Source organism: Branchiostoma floridae, chromosome 11, assembly GCF_000003815.2.
Source record: "Branchiostoma floridae strain S238N-H82 chromosome 11, Bfl_VNyyK, whole genome shotgun sequence".
Lineage (NCBI taxonomy): Eukaryota > Metazoa > Chordata > Leptocardii > Amphioxiformes > Branchiostomatidae > Branchiostoma > Branchiostoma floridae.
The window spans coordinates 12,038,324-12,057,929 of NC_049989.1; the positions used below are offsets into that span (position 1 = coordinate 12,038,324).

At 41.0% G+C, this 19,606-nt stretch overlaps 1 protein-coding gene across 1 annotated transcript in view; it reads right to left on the reverse strand.

Moving 5' to 3' along the window:
- Positions 1–1,856: 1,856 nt before the first annotated feature.
- The window catches only part of LOC118425879 (ankyrin repeat domain-containing protein 35-like), a 25,817-nt gene continuing 8,067 nt past the window's right edge, over positions 1,857–19,606 (reverse strand). The window contains exons 3-15 of the mRNA XM_035835011.1: positions 12,781–12,909; positions 12,207–12,361; positions 11,287–11,505; positions 9,895–9,973; positions 9,258–9,401; positions 8,079–8,345; positions 7,538–7,657; positions 7,027–7,151; positions 6,355–6,450; positions 4,879–5,194; positions 4,414–4,536; positions 3,192–3,355; positions 1,857–2,621 (exon numbers count right to left, since the gene is read on the reverse strand). Of these exons, the coding sequence (XP_035690904.1) occupies positions 2,487–2,621; positions 3,192–3,355; positions 4,414–4,536; positions 4,879–5,194; positions 6,355–6,450; positions 7,027–7,151; positions 7,538–7,657; positions 8,079–8,345; positions 9,258–9,401; positions 9,895–9,973; positions 11,287–11,505; positions 12,207–12,361; positions 12,781–12,909 (2,072 nt within the window). The 3' untranslated portion in view covers positions 1,857–2,486. The remainder of the gene's footprint in view (positions 2,622–3,191; positions 3,356–4,413; positions 4,537–4,878; positions 5,195–6,354; positions 6,451–7,026; positions 7,152–7,537; positions 7,658–8,078; positions 8,346–9,257; positions 9,402–9,894; positions 9,974–11,286; positions 11,506–12,206; positions 12,362–12,780; positions 12,910–19,606) is intronic.

The window sequence follows — 19,606 nt, forward strand, 5'->3', positions numbered from 1 at the left end:
ACAGCAGTTGAATATCTACTTTCTGAGTTCAAATCTACAGTTACAGCTGTGTAACCTGACAGCTTGGTCAATATCATCTACACTTTACACATTGTAGCAGTTGGTGGAAAGAATTGCCCAGTCATGAACAGCACAAAATCTGTCCGGTCTGGAAAAAACGGACGATACTTTCCATCCTCCAAACTGAACTACTCTAACTTTCCATCAATGTTGTAGGAGTTGCAGCAGAATAATTTGACAAAAAAACTTGGTTGATTTCATATTTTCTTTACAAAATTATCTTCATCATTGTCATTTAGCAAGTTGTGCATTTCTCTTAAGTGTATGATTTGTTACCAATTGTGGTGTATGATAGTACAGTACTGAGTACAAAACTGCCCACAATTTTTAGCACTAAGAACATACACAGCGACAGGACAAGAAGATTCACCAAGCATTGAATCTGCATAGCCAAATGTATTATCATGTGATGTAGTAACTGCATATTGTAGCTATACCTAAGTACAATGTAACACATAGCATATACTCTATAGTGAGTAAAGACTCAAATGCACAGTGACTGCATAGCCTATGGTCAGGGGTGCCTAAGCATTTGCACGAACCCTATGAAATTCGTACGAATATTATGTGATACACACGAATCACTATGCGAAAACACACGAATATTATGAAATTCGCACGAATCACTATGCAAAAACGCACGAATATTATGAAATTCGTACGAATCACTATGTGATTCACACGAACCTTATGAGATTTGCATGATCCTTATGCGAAATTGCGCAACCACTGCCGGGGTCACGTGACAGACGGAGCGGGATTTTTAAGATGGCGGCTTCGATCGGCGGCGACGGAAAATACGATGTAACACGCCGAAATGAAGCAAAACGGTAGCTCACAGGCTATTAAATACATCAATACGGTAAATGTCCATTCCATGCCCTGAAATATAAATATCACGGGTAGAAACGATCAAAATCATGCCTCCTCCTGGCCGCCGTTTTTGCATAAGTATCGTGCAAATCTCATAAGATTCGTGCGAATTTCATAATATTCGTGCGTTTTTGCATAGTGATTCGTGCGAATTTCATAAAATTCGTGCATTTTCGCATAGTGATTCGTGTGTATCACATAATATTCGTACGAACTTCATAGGGTTCGTGCAAATGCTTAGGCACCCCTGATGGTATGCATAGCCAATGCATGAGGCTGTACATAGCCAATGCTTGGTGAATACATAGTCTATTTGTATACATGTAGTACACAGATCTGTTGTTAGCATTGAGGATGCAAGAACATCTCAGTACATCTACAGTAACTGTAGTTTTAAATCTTGACAATGCCTTCAAAATGATAAAATTCATGTGCCACAATTATCGATCTGTACATGTAGAATTTGTAATACATACTAGAAGTTTTCCACACTGCCTTGTTCCTAAAGGTGGTCCCTGTACATATATATTGGTGCTATTGGAATGTATTTGTAATTCTAAAAGTCACCAGTTATCTAATACAATCAGTATTCATACAAAGTAGAGCTATAGGACAATTTCATATCACTTGAATCATTGAGTTTTGTATGAGGATGACAAGACAATGGCCTGGTCACCTGTGTGTATCAAAATTTGCTGATAAAGGGAAGCTTAGGCGATACCAATTTAATTTCTTGGTTCTCGGATGTTTAAAAGTGAAAATACAGCAAGAGGACATTCATATTGTGCTAAGCTAGAGGGTAGGGAGGAAAACTTGAATATGACTGTATTCACCGCATACAAATGAGTGCACCAAGGCACAAACCTGGTCCTCAGGCTTCATTATCATTACATGTATGTTTATCCAGTTAAGGGCTTTTTTGAACATTTTTTTTCTAAATCCGAGAACCAACAAATTAAATTGGTGTGGCCTTAAGTGGGTATCTCATTGGACTAGAAAAATTGAATCTACATGTCATCATATAATATGTACCATTTCTAACAAGCTGATTATCTCGGCTTCATACGCAAAGGATTCAAATGCCAGACTGAGTGCGATCGCGAGGTAAAATTGGCATAAACTTGCAAAGCTTCTTCAATTTCCTAGTACAATGTGGCACAGTCCAATGAGATATCCACTTTAGAGCATTGTAGAGAAGAATTTTGAGAGACACTCCCACAATAAGGGACATTGTATGAGTGTTAAAGGCTTTGGGCATACAGGACTAGATAAGGGTGCACTGAGGCTTCAATTACTTCAATATGATTATAGTGGGATAGGGCACTTGAGTTACTTGCATCTGAGCAAGGAGGTTAAAAAATAAATAAATAAATCATTTTTTAAACCTCCTTGATCTCAGCAATCATAATAAAAAGGTACACATTCATCAAAATTTAATTAAACTAGAGTCAGCCAGCTAACTATCCAACAAATCTGTCCAAATTCTAGTTGGAAGTTCCACATGTTGGTATAGTTTCACCTACAAGTGAAATATGTTGTGACTTTTTTTCTCTTCAGTAAGCAACAGGCCTGTTGAGTCTTCCCCCAAGCCTAGGGGGTGCAGAGGGTGGGGAGGCCAGGCCCTTCCGCAGGGGGGTCTTTGGTCTCTGCAGGGAGGGGATCCCAGTCTTCCCCTCATGCTGAATGTCCTGGGGTGGGGGGTTTAGAGATAGAAACAGGTTCAAACAAGTTCAGTGTACATCTGGTTTGATATATCTCACAAACATATCACTAGACTTAAAGAATTCTACGCTGCTTCTCAAGAAACCACCCTGATTCCTATTTTCTGTGTCCCAACACAACGTATGTCTACCTTAGCCAATATGCATACCCTCATGCAAAAATGAAACTGTAGAAACACGACACACGTCTGTCAATATCATGTAGCGGTATAGTAGGCATGCATACAACACCTCATTGTGTCTTTAAACAATATTTTATCGTTTAGAATGTATAACTGCAATTGTGTAATGTGACAAGCCAGTAGTCTTATACAATGCTTTGCCTTACATTGTACCTTGTACATGAACAATTGTTATGCAAGGAACTTTATTTAACATGACTTAAACTGTGACTTCTGGAAGCTTGCACCAACCTCTCAAATCACCTGTCTGTAAAGAAATGTTTTCTTGTGTTGGCCCAATGTTAAAAACTTATATTCTCCTATATATACTAACACAGATAATTTCCCATCAGCCATTAACACTGAGTGAACGTACCGGAGGTAGTATTGCTGCTTGTTTCCTGCTGACGGGCCCGTGCCTGTTGCCATGGTAACCAGGCTGCGGTACTCCCAGGTGAACGCCTTCGTCCTTCTCCTCCTCCTGAGGACCATCTCTGGGAGAATGGTGCTCATCCCGGTGCATCTTTTCTCCATATGTTCCTTAAGCAGAGGGAGAGAGGCCAGACTTTTATATAACTTTGTGCTTCTCTGTGTACAATATTAAGTACATACATACACACATACATATTCATACTCTTAATAAGTTGAAGCATTCACATAGTTGAAGCATTCATATAGTTCTGCTTCTATACTTTAAAAAAGAAAAGCAATTACAATATAAGTATTTGAAAAGAAAAATCCACAGCTCTTGGTGGCAAATGTGCAGATTTGGCACACTGGTGCACCAAGTCTGTGGGTGTTTGAAAAGTGTTAAAAGGATTTATTAGGAGATTTATACATGATTCAATGATTACATTCATTATTTAGAAAACATGGTTTTTAGATGAGAAGGTCAAGGATTAGAATCCTGTTTTTTGTTCACTCAAGGGATGAAAAAGGGCTTCATTCTTTCAAATATCAAGCTGTATCTTGCTTTTGGGCTTATAGGAACAAACATACTATGATCATTGATATAACAGGGCTTGAAATACTTAGTGCATGTGCACCCAGGTGCATCCAAGGGGGCCGTATGTATCGTAAAAACCATCTTTGACACAAGCGCTCAGTCGCTCGGTGATGAGTTCTGCAATTAATGTGTGGGGAAGCTTTCGAATTTAGCGTAGATCGTAGAGAGGCTTCCTGAATTCAGCGTAATTCGTAGCCGGCCACCAGAATTTAGCGTAGAATGTTGTCGGGACCCCCCCATTGGGGCCCTCATCCAAAATTGGAGCTGTGCACCCAATTATTTTCTGTGGGTGCACCCAAATATTTTCTTAGGTTTATGTATGTAAAGATATCAAAGTATACATCATATTTTTGACATCTAAGTATTGGAAAGATAATAAGAATGTCTGTCATGGTACTTGTTTCAGAAGTTGATATTAGATTATTACTTAAATTTAAGTGGTGCACCCAAAAATTCTTTGGTGCACCCAATTTTTTAAGCTGGGTGCACCAGTGCACCTAATCCCCAAAATGAATTTCGAGCCCTGTATAATATGATTCAGCTATCCCCACACACATCTAAGTACACAACTTGTATGTATGTGCTGGTGTACCTTTGCTGTGTTTTGGTGGGGGAGGGTTGCTGCCGAATGCCGCCCGAGGGGAGGGGGGCGGTACAGGGGCGCTGGGCCTCTCTATTTCCCAGGCCGGCATGTCATGGTCTTCTGGCCCTCTTCCTGTAAACAAACAATCATACAAACACGATATTGGAAGCTGTCAGTACACATACAGTGGAAATGACAGGCATGCTTATTATTCACGTCTATAGTATGGTATATACTCGGTAGTTCTTAACTGTTAACTTCTACATGTACGTACTTGGTTCTGTTTCCTGTACCGTCTAAAAAGCTGAATAAGCAATCATTGTACTTAGCATGGACATTGACTGGCTTTGCTGTTCTTGTAAGGTACAGTAGACATGGTTGCTATACAGCATAAGATGCAATGCATGTGTATGTTGTATCTTGTACAAATGTTTTGCAATAAACTTAAAGTTTATCTTTATCAAAAACTCCCACCTTCTCCCATAGTGTGACTGGCTGGTCTGTTAGGTCTGAGGGGTGCAGGGACAGACTCCTTCTCAGCCTTGCTGCCTTTTTTCTTTTTCTTCTTTTGTTTCTCCACTGGCTGGAGGGGTCCTAGGGGGGGTCCCAGGGGTGCCAGCTGGGCAGGAGGGGGGTTCCGTCTCTGCTGTGGCTCAGGGGGCTGTAGGTGGTGGGCTGGGGATGTTGGAGGGGGGTGGGGGACGGCCAGGGGCCCCGTGGGGACCTGGAGAGGGGGGTACTCCTGTGGGTACATCTCCTGAGGGGGGTAGCTGTCGTAGTATTGCATCACCTGGAAAAAATCAAACCAATTCAACATTTTTTCTATCTTGCATAGAGTCGATTCCATATTACCGAGAGGGTGTTTCTTGCCTTTTGTTCTAACAATTTGGAAATCTTTGTAACAATCTAACTGTGATAAGTAACTGTTTAGAACTATTTACAACATCTATGTGACGTTCTAAATGTTTCTATAGTATTCAAACATGTTACAAACATTTCTAACATCAAATACATTATTTCTGTTAGTTTCTAAACTGTTCCAACATAGATGCATCATTTGTGATCACATGTTCGAACATGGAAACAATATGATGAAACTGGGTCAGTGGGCTGGGAAGAGGGCAATTCACACATCCCTGCCAAGTGCAGGAAATTATGTCTGTCTGCCACCTTCTCACAAAAGACTCACCAGTTTATACTTAAGAAAATCTATAAATACAAGAGCCAAACAAAGGACCAAGCTTAGCAGCTTTGTTTATGGGGTCAATAAAAGTTTTTATGGAGGGAAAAAATGACACAAAATGTTGGAACATGTTGGAACAATAACAAAAACACATAGATGTTTGAAAATTGTTCTAAATAAAGAGATAATGATATCATTACTTTCCCAAATGTTCCAACAAATATGAAAAGGTTCAAACATGTTTAAACTTTCATTTTGAAATGTTTGAACAATTTCGAACTTTAGTGACTGAAATGTTCTTTTACTCAAAATAGTTCAAACATATTACAAATATTATTTCAAAACCATCTCGGTGACTTGGAATTGACTTCAACTTGTTGGAACATTCAGTGACATTCTTTAAAAAAGTAATGACATGCTATTGATGTATCAGTAGTAATTAGAATGTGCAATGTAAGGCATTTAATTTGGACTAAACGTTTTGAAATATATCATTCTTGGGTTAATAGTTTGGGGAGGAAACAATCTCTAAAATCTCAATTCTGGGTTGGTATGACTGAAATTTCCAGTCATGGTCGCATCTGAGCTTGAGTAACAATACATGAGTCCTTACCTCTACAAGCTTGTACCTGAGTTTTCCTTTGTAAACTTTAAACTAATATCTGCACTCTAAACCAACACCTATGAAAAGCTCTAAATATCTCTCTGCCATCTATAACTGATCGTTACATAACTGGCCAGAAAATGAAGCAGTATTATAACAGTACCTGTTGATTGTTTGGTTGAGGAGGCTGGCCCCGTGAAGGAGGATGAGGTACGTGGTTCGGTCCATGTTGCTGCATGTTGCCAGGTCCACGGGGAGACTGCAAATATTAAAAGCAACATCCATATGTGATTCTTAAAGAATAAAGAGTGCTATGGCATAGCCTGCAATTTGAGACTGTCTCTTCTTTTCAGGGATGTCCCAAGCTCCGTCCTTTCGAGATGGAGATTTGCTTCTTCGGACAGAAAAATAGATCATCCCATGTCTGTCCAAAATATCTGAACTTCATGACACAATACTGATGAAAAATCCATTTTACTTAAAGCCTATAGAATGACAGATTTTTAAAATACCAAAAATCAACAATGCATGGGATAGAAAAATCTATAGCTGGAGACGGTCATGCATTTTACGTCTAATACAGCAGTTTCAAACTGTCAATACATGTATAAATGTACTTTGGGTAACTACTGCTATTAATGATTATCTATACTGTCATGCAACACACACTTCAAATTGATACCTCTGAATATGTATCAAGTTGCTGATTGTCTGGTTGATTTATCTTCTACTGCACTACACCTAAAATATGATTAATGATTCATAGCTTCAAAGTCTTAATTTCCTTCAACTTGATTTTGAAGTCTTAAGGAGGTAGTGATGGAGACTTGCTTACTTGCACAGCCCTTCCCTGCCCCTCCTCCATGTCTGCCCCCTCCCCATCGATGTCAGACACACTCATCCCCACACTGAGGCTCTGGTCACTGTTCACGTCACTGTTGCTTCTGGAACGGTCAGCAACTGAGGAGAGAAGAGCCAAAAGAAATTGTAAACAAGTGACTGTAGGCTACATACTGTAGGCTACAGACCTGGACCAATATACTGAGAGACGTTGGGGTTATATCTGGAATTATTAGATCGATTTTAAGAACAGGTACAGTTAGAAGCCAGTCAATTGGTAATGGAAGGTGGATCCCAGCCCTCTTCTTTCACTGCCTTTTACGTCACCAGTCAAAGTCAGGTTCAAATTTCTACACCTGGATGGAGTGAGAAGGTGCCTTTCCCTAGGGCATAATATCCAGCCAGGAATTGAACCTCTTGATCTTGTATCCGTTAGCCTACTAGTAGCCACTTGGCCATTCAATGTCAAGCTAAAAGATACACAGGATTTGACCAAGCTGGCATACCTTTGTTGTTTTGACCGACATCCATTCTGTCCATGGATTGCACCAGCTCCCCCTGTCCACTCAGCTGGGACTGCAGCAGCTCTCCCTGTCTGCTGTCCTGATCATCCTCTTCCATCGGTTCTAAAAAATAATCAACAAAATGTACATTTAAAAAATGCATTGAAATGGCAATCACTACAGACAGACAAGCAAAGGAAAGCTACAATAGCTCATTATAAAGACCAATCTTTATGGCCTGAATAAAGAGAGCCTTTGTATACAGCCGTCGTTTTATTTCCACCAACTATATACCAAAGGAAATACTGCAAATGCATTTAAGTTTGCAGAGATTTAATTTCGCGGTAGCGTGAAAATGGACTTTTGCGGTGGTTTTAATTTCGCGGTAGCACCATGCACTGTCGTCTCTTACTGTTATGGAAAAATGCGGTGGTTTTAAATTCACAGTGAAGTGGCCGCCGCAAAAACCGTGAACATTAAACCACCACGTTTCTGCATTTACAGTATGTATAATATGCACATGATGGATATGGTACATTTGTACCTATTGCACAGTGGTTTTGCTGTTTGTGTGGCTCCGACCCGTTCTTCTGTCTCTTGGCCGCCCTGCTGGGTGGTGTGGGAGGGGGGTGCGGTGGGTGTGCCTGAGACTGGGGGGTGTGTCCGCTGTGTTGGGAGGGGGGTAGCTGCCCGGACTCCTGCAGCTGTTGTCGCTGGTGCGCCTCCAGGACCAGCATGCAGTAGTGCAGCTGGCGACTCTCGGCGTAGTCCCACGCTGTGGCGCCGTGACAGTCCGTGGCGTGGAGGTTGGCTGGAAGACAGGGTTGGAAATACATCAATGAAGGTTAGACATCCAGTTAATAAAGTTCTAAATGGTCAGCAGGGCGCGAAATACTGGGGTTTTGTGCACCCAGGTGCACCCAAAATTGGAGCTGTGCACCCAATTATTTTCTGTGGGTGCACAGGGTGCACCCAAATGTTTTCATAGGCTTATGTATGTTAAGATGTCAGTATACTAGTAAACACCATATTCTTGACATCTATGTGTTCAAAAGATAATAGAATGACTGTCATAGTACTTCCGATTTCTGAAGAGCTCCGTTCAAATTACTAATTTAGTAGGTTTGCAATTAGGTTATTCTGATATTCTACTTTATCTTATGTGGTGCACCCAAAAATATTTTGGTGCACGCAATTTTCTAGGTTGGGTGCACCAGTGCACCTATTCCCAAAAATGAATTTCGAGCCCTGGTCAGAAACAGTGCTGTCTCTAGGACCCATCTCTCCATCTGGGACAGAACTTTACATGTACTTGTTGGGACGGATAAAAATTTCACCCCATTCATATCCCAAAAAATTTGGGGTGTAAACTTCCACCTGAATACTGCCTAATGCTGATGAGTGTTGGCTGTATTCTACATTGCCTCCTCTTAGCATCATTTAAAAGAGGACATCAACACAGAGCAAGCCCACAACTTTAATTTCATCTCTAAATTTTGTGTATATTGTATGCTGAACACATCTGATTTCAAGCTTGTACCTTTCTTGTGCACCGCACTAGTATATATAAGTATAAGTGTTTTGAAGTATCTAACGGTAAGCTTCTCACTTTGGTGTGCAAATCCTCGTAAGTCTTCAAGTAGTACTGTTTGTTATGCTATACATGTTCAATTCCAGGAAGGTGTCACATCGCAAGGCAGTAAACAATAAACAATAAACACACCTCCATTTTCCAGGAAGAAGTTGACGACCTCCCCATGGCCACAAATGGTGGCTAGATGTAGACATGTTCTCTTCTCATCATCCCTGTCATCTAGACAGTCCTGTCCTAACTCTGACAACATCAACTTACATGCTGGCAAGGCACCTGTGTAGGGGAGGGGGGCATAAGTCATGGTCAAGGTCTGAATGTTGTCAAGGAAAAATATTCAAGACTGTTTCATCTCAAAGCATTATTACGTGAATGAGCTTTGGCTGCATTTTTTGATTGCAAAATTCTAATTCTATTCCACTGACATGCTTTGACTATAGTTTTCACCTGGAAATATCAGGCCATTGGCAAGTACATGGGACAGGGCTTGGTGATAGATCTTTAAAAATTTCACAATGATCAAGAGAACACGGGCCTATTACAGCCAAAAGTGTCATTCAAAGCCCTGTAGACTTGTCGGCCAATCAATCCTACTTATTGATCTACTGTCTGTTTTAAACATTGTGAGATATACATTAATTTTGTACTTTCAGATGATTGAAAAAAAAACAAAAAAATTTTCCAAACTCACAAGCCCAAAAGGAATAATTAAGCAAAGCACACAAATGTATTGAAAATGTGCCTTAACTACTGTGTAAAATGAACTTACCCTGTTCAGCTGCCACAAGGAATGCAGATTTGCCCTCGTTGTCAACTATAGCTGCCATGTTATGGTTCTTCAGTAGGGTCTGTAGAGACAGTACATAATGTAGACATCAATGTCAACTAAGCTCATAACTTTAGGAAAATTGGTAACTCAAATCATGCTCTAAGCCCTCTGCAATTTTTTCCTTCACAGTGCCCACCCCAGTTCTTCCGCGACAGGGGTCCGAGGTAGTGCGTGACAAAAAAGTGACAAAAAAGTGACGAAAGGCTTCCGAGGGTCTATGTTTGAGTTGAGATTTCTCATTATTTCCTGCGAAATGACATTAAACGGTTACATGGCTGAAAAGCGTAGGAAATGGTGTGTTTTTGGTGCAAATTGTGTTTTGGTCCGCATCTTACTTCCGGGATATTCCTACGCCTGAATGTAAACAGGCCGGTGACCTAGATTGACCTCTGAAGCGCCGTGTTAAGCCAAGTTGCAATGCCGCGCGTCTTGGATGATTAAAAAAACTGTAGTACTAGAATTTTCTTTATAATTGGCTGGATTACTCTTTAGACTTTCCTCTTTCTGGCAGTATCAGTCGTGCTTGCCGGAAAAATCTGCTTCATCTGTTTTATCCAATGCGAAAATGCCTGATTTTGTGCATCATTTTTGACATGAAAATAATGGTTTTTCCCTATAATTTTTCAAAATTAAAGAAGTTGAAGGATCGAAAATCAGTTGGTCTTGTAGCTGAAGGAATATCCTCTCACCCCATAACCAGTTATTTTGCTTCAGGATAATTCCCTGGAAGAGATGGTCGCTAGACTTGAGGGTGTGCCGCCTCCATTTGAAACCCCAAATAAACTGGGGTGTGCCCCCTTCATAAAAGACACCTTGCTTTGTATTACAAAGGGATTTGCAAACAGCTTCTAGTCTTATCACAAACTTCCCAAAACCCACTCATTACAGGAATGTGGAAATTTGTCATCCACTGCTTCAAAAAAAGAAGTCAAACTCAAAAGGCTCAGACCGTACGCCTTAGCAATCCATATTAGATTTCATTAGAAAAATCATTTGTTCCCTTTCTAACCTTGTAGTCGGTTCAGAATGTTCGAGTTTGAATTTGAATTGAATCCATTGTAGGTCCCAATTGTAAACCCTGCAGAAAGGCACATTTATTTTTTTTACCAAGCCAAGGCCACATGGACCACTTCTGGGCACTGAACTAATGCTTTCTTCATCCTATGATAAGTTAGAAACATCAAGCTTAGGCAAGCTCTACTAACGAACTGAATAGGTGAAGCAGCTGCAGGGGCTATGAAGGCTACTTGGGAAGTTTCCTTTGTTATATGACCTAGTGATCACTCGAGTCAGGTAAAAGCTGTACAGACTTTAGTCAGTGACGCCTCCTACCTGTAGAACTTGCAGTGGTTCAGTCTTCCTGACCGACCAGTGGGTCCACGTCCGCCCGGCCATGTCCCGCTCTATCCCATCATCCTCCTCCGTGTCAAAGGTCGGCGCGGACTGGATCATGTCCAGGTGGTCTATCATGTCCGCCCGACACGCCCACATGCAGGGGCTCATGCCGTCCCGATCACGCAGGGCGGGGTTCGCTTTCCCCTCGATCAGTAGCTACAGGACAGGGAGAACATTTAGTCACCTTTAGTCAGTAGAAATCATTAAACAAATGTACACATCTTAGAGCAGAATGGAAAGACAGAGATCTAGAAAACAAACTTTAAGTAGCAAAGCTTAAATAATTTTGTTTTCAGCACATGGAAAATATATAAATGTGAAAACATAGATAGACCACAAAAATAATGCCTCCACGTGTAGTTGCCTCTTCCTTCGACCCCATGACCTGGACTGTCTGACATGTCTGACCAAGAACTAGTCCTACCACCTCTGAACTCCACTTCCTGTCACTCCCACAAGTCTGACCTTTACATTGACACCATATTCCACAATCTCTTCCTGCCACTCTACACACACAGAACACAAACATCCAGACACACTGAAAACAAACCCTCTGTATATAGAGGCAAATATATATACTGAATAAAGCAGTGCTAGTGAATTTTATAGAACATAGTCTATCATCATCATCATTACCTGTAGACACCTAGTGTCGCCCCCTGCCGCTGCCCAGTGTACTGCAGCCCTACCCTGGATGTCCTGTAGGTCACAGTTGGTAAATTATATCTAACACTACAGTACATACCTGTAGACACCTGGTGTCGCCCCCTGCCGCTGCCCAGTGTACTGCAGCCCTACCCTGGATGTCCTGTAGGTCACAGTAACATCATATCTAACACTACAGTAACAGTACATACCTGTAGACATCTGGTGTCGCCCCCTGCCGCTGCCCAGTGTACTGCAGCCCTACCCTGGATGTCCTGTAGGTCACAGTTGGCCCCCTGCTGTAGCAGCTGCTCTACTGCAGGGGCGTTGCCTATATTTGCTGCCATGGCGATGGCTGTCATGCCATCTGGAAAAACGATAATGTTGAAAATGTAAATTGAACCTGCATGTATCGAAATCTAGTTATAAAGCTTGGGATTCAATGATTCTCAACATTGCAAACCTTAACTTACAGTTCCAAGGTTTGAAAAAGTGTGATGATACTAAATTCGATAGATTATTTCAAATCTAATCTTAAGCAACACAACAAAGGTTTTATCCTTTTTCTGAAACTTAAATGTAAAGAATATAATGAATAGTTAAGTGCACAATGGTATAATATAATAATAATAACCGTATAAACCCTATAATCTTACACACAAATGCCTAGGTGCACCAGTGCACACACAGTCAACACCTACATGTATGTGTGACTGGCTCCTACGTTTGGTGCACAGAAGTGAATAAGTCCATGACAGTAAATAGTGATTGTACAGCTGCCATTACCATGTGCCTGTATGTCCAGGTCTACTTTATTCTCCAACAGTAGGCTGAGACAGTCGTGCTGGTTGTGACACACGGCGTACATCAGAGGGGTCCGGCCCAGGCTGTCCGTCTGACGTAGGCACTTCTTATCTGGGGACAAAATAAATCACATTGTATGTGTTTCTTTATGCTAAAAGTTACAGATGTTACAGTACTACTAGTACAGATCCAACACCTCAGATTAGTCAGTACAGAAAAATTGGAGTTTGACTATATCACAAAGCAAACATTTATTGTTCTTTTTAAAATTGTAAAGATGAAGTTTTGCAGTTTTATTTCCAATTACGAAGGGAAGTTGAGGTTTTTAATGGTTTTTGCAGTTTGATTTTGAAAACAATAACTTACTGTAAACATGTTCTCAGTTAAAAACAGAAATTCTATCACACGATGTGTGGAGTTTCCACACGATGTGTGGAGTTTCCACACGATGTGTGGAAACCCCACACATCGTGTGGAAACTCCACACATCGTGTGGAAACTGCAATCTGTCCTATGGCGATTGATGAGCAGTGCGTGACGCTTGTCCGTGTAAACAGCCCCCGTGACGCACAGCGGCATTACGTGTCACGTGTTGCCTCCAGGGTTGGGCGTACGACAGACATTGGGCAGTTTGCGGCATCACTGAATGTGCCGATGTCGTAGGCAGCCCACTTTCGCTTTGCAGTAGGTCAGGGGTCATATGCGAATGCCTGAGACCTTTCCCACCCTTGATTCAACCCACGCCACACTCGTCTGGTCACCAGGGTTCATGGCTGTGCGCTGCAGTGTGATGTGTTGTGGTGCGCCATGAGAGTCGCAGTGGGTTTGTGTGAACCGAAAACTATCCTAGGCTACTGTCCTAGGGGAATCATCATATGTCGCGCAAATTCCCTCCTATGAACCGGTCGTAGTATGTTCTACCTTCGGTCTTATGTATGTTCTAGGTATATTCCATCAAAAGTGTGCAGTATTTATCTAAACTACTATAGCGCCCACCATCTCTGTTCAGGGATGGTTGTAAAGCTCTGATGTAGATGGCTTCTTTGATCTCTCTAGCAAAAAAGTTTGGCTCTATGTCCAAGATTTTAACTTTGTCCAGTGAAACCGAATGACCCGGGGATTCTATGTGAATATGTTGGGAAAGTTCTGAGGTTGTTGAACTCGGGCGTCTGTGCTCAGGGAACCTGAACCCTATGATCCACTGCGTATTGCGTCACGTGTTCAATCTGCATAACGTGATGTCACAGCAGCTGTTCAGTCGAAAATTTGGGTGTGTTGGAAATTACAATTTAACTAGTTCAATAATGACTTCTACCAACACAGATAAACTTTAAAGTTTGTATTTATTACATTCAAGAGATACAAGTTCTATTGGAATTTGTATCTCTTGAATGTGTCATTTTCAGTAGGCTACATGCTAAATATGTTAATGACCCACCTGTTTCTCATTGTGTATGGTGTCATAAGGCCTGGTCCTTTGCTATTACCACCTTATAAAACCACCCCTTGTTCGCTTCACTCATTTGTTGGTTTTATTTGGTGCTTATAACAAAGGACCAGGCCTTATGACACCATATTCACACTTCACAGTGCGGGTCAGGTCATTACCCCTTAATTATACCTAAGGGCTATCATATTTAGTTATATACACTATTACTCATGCTTGAAGTCTTGCCCTGGCTAAAACAGAAGCTGTTCCCTGCTGTTTGTATTTATTTGATAAGCATTAGTGTATAACAAGCCGTGACAGATAGATTTGTATCAGAGTCCCATGTGAGTGATGATGTGACCTCACTTAGCCTCTGACAGAGAGAAAACCCTACAGAACACTTTCAGGCAGATGGTAAAGATGTAGCAGTAGACTGAAAAGTCATCACAAAACTAAATTATTGTTATCAAAGAATTAACCTCTAACCCACTTTGTCCTCATTCACACCAATTACTATAAAGTTGCATTTAACAGCATATGTATGCACAGAGTTACTTTGTATCATAGAGAAACAAGAGATCTATTGTTTTCATTAGTATCTTTGGTCATAGGAAGAAGTAAACTTGAAGATTGATCATTAAGATTGATCAGATTGAATATTTTAATGATGGTGATCATTTCCCCAATTTGCTTAAATGGTATTCCACAGGAGAAGTTTCCCTAGGCTTATAAACAGGTCTATCTAGGGCCAATATTATATGTGTCTATCCATGTTCCACAAAAGATGGATCATTGTAGATCTACAGTAGCCACATCTGTTTTGTGTTAGGCGATGAGAGATTAGAGCTTTGGCCTGTTGAGGCCAGAATTACCATCTCCCCCCTTGTGTGTCTTTTATACAGTATGTGCTACATTTTCCAATTAAGTACTAAAGTAGTCAACTACAAAATGAGGAAAATATCAGATGATATAAAATTGAATGTTTCTGCAAATCTGCCTTGGGATGTAATGAAGCATTGGAAGTTATGGTAATGGTTAGATGCTCAGTTTTGAATTGCCAAGTAAATTTAAGGTAATGTCTACTAGGATGATGAGGTTGTGGTGTCAAAAATCTTGCATAAATGTCCACATTTACTCATACATCATTAAGATGTGTTCTACATGCTGAAAACAGTTACTGACTTTGGGGTCAAATAGTTAAGTTCAACCATTCAGATATCTTGATCCCCACCACTTGTATCCTCTAGGAGTCAAAGTTCTAATGTTCAAGCAGATGTAAGGACCTGGCACAATCATGTGTTTGCAATTTTAGTAAGACTATCTTAGAGAATTGTACTTCGAATTACTTATAAGTCACCACATTGAAAGAGGCAGACCCCTAGAAAGTGTGTTAACTTCCAAAAACATTTAAAAGCCCTGAAAACACTGAGACTGAACCAGATCTTTACATCTGCTTAAAAGTTAACCATTAACTACTTCCAGCAGTGAGCAGTGACAGGTCAAGGCGTGTCCAATTGGAGATAACAGCCTCAGCAGCTAGTAGGTATAAATGTACACCCAGTTCCTGGTATAACGTTACATGCCGGGCAGTGAGACTGGCCCACCTGACTCAACTCAGAGGAACAATCTAGAATATTTCTTAGTATTGAACTCAATATGTAAAGTCTACAAATATACTTACTAATTTTGGGGACCAAACAGATCTAAGAATTGCTAATTGTTTGTCAGATATACATTGTAGAAGTCAGAAAAAAAGGGCTCATAGCCCTGAGGCAGACAGTGCCATGGAACAAGAATGACACTAGTCTCCTTGGGGAGGATCAGATTCTCAGAATGATGTTAATTCCTTTCAGAGGAGGGCACAGCTGAGCTCAGTTGCATATCTGAAACCAGCCTTATGTGATGATAGAATAATGGCTTCTCTGGAGTTACCAGTTTTGAGTGTTATAGTATTATCACTGTGTAATTACTGCTTTCTTGCTCAAGCTGTACATTACAAAGTATAACTTATACAGTACTATAAGCCAGGGCAGAATAGGCTAGCCTGGATGCTAGACTGCTTCCAGAGCCTTAGCATTATAGCCTGGATACCATACCCCAACCTCAAAAATCCTGCCAGACCCCTGCACGATAGATCATAGATACTAGTACCTGAGATCAGGCTGGGGTTTGGATACCAGGCTATTTAGCATTAGGACCATCGACTCCTAGTCATCACCTCCTTGACTCCAGGACATACATGGTCACCCCTACACCGCCGAGCGCCTCGATGGTATGGTTCCCAGGCTAGTCCTAAAGGGGCATGTTGCCTGGTCCCTGGAGCTAGGATGCTGGCCTGTTTTCTATGGCCCACTAGCCTGATTCAATCTCGCTTATAGCAGCCCGCCAAACAGTGGACAGCGGAGTTTGTGTTACACAGACTAATGGCCCACATGGCCCAGGAGGCAGTCTGGAATTGCATCACTTTCACATGTCACATGGTGGTCTGGGGGTTGATGACACGGTGTCCTGAAATACAATCTGTGGCCCACTGAGCCATACTAACTGAGCCAAGCACTGTGGTTTACTTAGAGGGAGCTAGCTGCTGGGGAGGTTCATTGTGGTGGATCAGGCCTGTGGTAGACCATGCTAGGCTTGTGAAATACTTGACTGAATGTACACTTAGGAAAGGGATGATTGTTCAAGCTTTTCTGGGTCTCAATGTTTAAGCTGCTATCTATTGTTAATTGTATACATCCATTCAGATATCTTGATCTTCCACCACCTCTACGGATGAAATGAGCGATCCCCAAGCAGCTGAAAAAATCTCAGGCTCAATGATGTTTTATATATACAGTTACAATGTAAGTGAAAAGTTTTGAAAATGTGAATACAATATTAATAGTAGAGTAGAGTAGAGTTGAACTTCTTTTGTTGGGTAGGGATAACAGTTACACTGAAACTAAAATAAGGTCATGAACAGGTCACAAAGAAGCTCTGTTCACACTCTGTTTGCCCAAGTGCCTGCTGGTCTGCCTGTTCCCCCTTAGCATGGTTTCCTTGCCCATGGAGAATTTTGGAAACAGCCCCTACATGGAGTTAGTTCTAAAGGTGATCAAAGGTCTGTCAGGATTTGAAGTCCTGAAGTGTGTTTCCACCCAAAAGCTACTAGTACTAAGGCCATACCAATTTTATTGACTGGTTCACGGATTTGCTCGCCCCTATTTTTTGGAAAATAAAAATTACCACTCAGCAAATTTTCACCATTAAAGAGACCATTCACCAACTTTCTGGTGTAGCAGATTGGCCTTTATATTATAAGCTCCTTAAAATGTGGGCATTGTTATTGCAGTTATATTTTTCATTCATGAAAGATGGGACAAACATAAAAACTGACACTACTTTTGTAATTTTCAACGAACAGGTTCTGTTACTGTACAGTAATGGTGTTTTTGTACTTTTTTCAAGCTGAAAACTTTTTATTCCTTATGTTTTGGATTAGCCCTTATCTTTACCCCAACCATTTTACAATTTTTTTTCGCCCTGTCGCTCTCTCTCTCTATCTATTTTTTTGAAAATCCGTGAACCAAGAAATTAAATTGGTATGGCCTAATACAGGGCAAAACCCTCTACTGTCCTGGACTCCCCACTATTGAGTCTTTCCTCTGTAACTAGGTCACTTGTGGGCACATCTAAATACGTATCAGGAAATCCATCATATATCCCCTTTTCCCTTGTTAGAAATCCCTATTTACTCTGTAACCAGTCATTACTGAAAGATCATCATATATTGTACATAGGTAAAAAGAGACTACTATCCGTAACAAACGTTAATGCTACCAACAAACTAGAGTCCGAGTGTCCATACGAAAACAGTGGTGACAGTCTAGAACAAACAAACAAACTTCCAGTTGAACTATGCATTCATAATTTGTTTTCAGACTATCCATTGCAAAAACATGTAATGGTTAAACCAGCATGAGTGAATAAAGGGACATATCCGAATTTTTTTTTTCACACATACATTCACATGTATTGTATAGAAATTATCCTTTATACATTCTATGAAAGATAAACATACAGTGATAGGGCTTGGAGGGACATATAGTGTATGAAACATAATACACCCAGCTGTATGGTAACCTTTCTTTGACCTGGCTTGGCTACTCTGGTGGATGGCCTGATAATTCCCTGCTGGTTTCCTAATTGGGAACATCAGGATTACTCTCCAAGCAGAGGTTTGGCTCTGGTTGTTTTTTTTAGTCGTTTTTATCAGGCTTTCTGTTTTGTATTGTATCTTGTATTGTCAAAACCTAACTTTGGCTGGCGGACTTCAAGAAACAATACAAAATAGAAAGCCCTATAAAAGCGACTAAAAAAAGACGTAAAAACAACCGGAGCCTAACCTCTGCTTGGAGAGTACACCAGGATGGCTATTCCCTGTGTTTTCAGAAGAAACTGAATACTGTACCTTGTACAGAATTTCTTCTTTACTTTGTCACAATAACTTGATGATGTCAAATGCATTTTAGACATGTGCAGACACACTAACTATATTTTGTAATTGATGGAGTCTCACAGAGTCTGGAAAAAAACTTTTAAGGATAAGCAGATGTAATCAAACGTTGACTCTTGGCTTGCATGGATTCTAAACACATGATGGAGAAAATGGGTGAGGGGAGAGAATGAAGATTTCCTTTGTACAGTTGTCCCATAATAGTGTAGTGGTAGTATACAGTTTTGGGAAACTGGATTCTATCTGTGGGAAGCCTTTGTCCTGTTTTTATCCACTCCTTTCAGCTACGGCCACGTGGCGCGTTGGTACACCCGATCCCTCGATCTCGGAAGTTAAGCAACGAGCGGTCCGGACAGTACTTGGATGGGAGTCCCCCACCCAAGGACGTCCGGATTGCTGTAGCCTCACAAAGTTTTCCACGAAATCGTCTTCCGGGAGGGACGTAAAACGGGGGTCCCGTGCTCGAGGAGGTGCCTCGACCACGTTAAACAGCCTCATTACTCATACTTGGGGTACCTACTGGCTGGCAAAATACACCAGATGATTATCATTATTATTATTATTATTATGATCAGCTTCTATACAAACTTAGACTTCGGAAGACAGAAGCTAAAACAGATCTCCAAGCAGATCTTGGGGTGAAAGATTGTAATGTTTTGAGCAGCCCAGCTCTTCACCCCAAATTGGGGTATACTGGTAGTGGATGTCAGAGAAACCTGTCTGGTCAGAATTTTTTTTTACCAACATTCTGCAGATTAGATCTTGAATACATAGCAATGATATCTGATACACCATGTCCAGTATGTCATGGCTGGGCATGGCTCTGCCTTGAACATCTGCTACCAATCTATGTAAACAATGAGGGTATTATGGTATATAGGCAT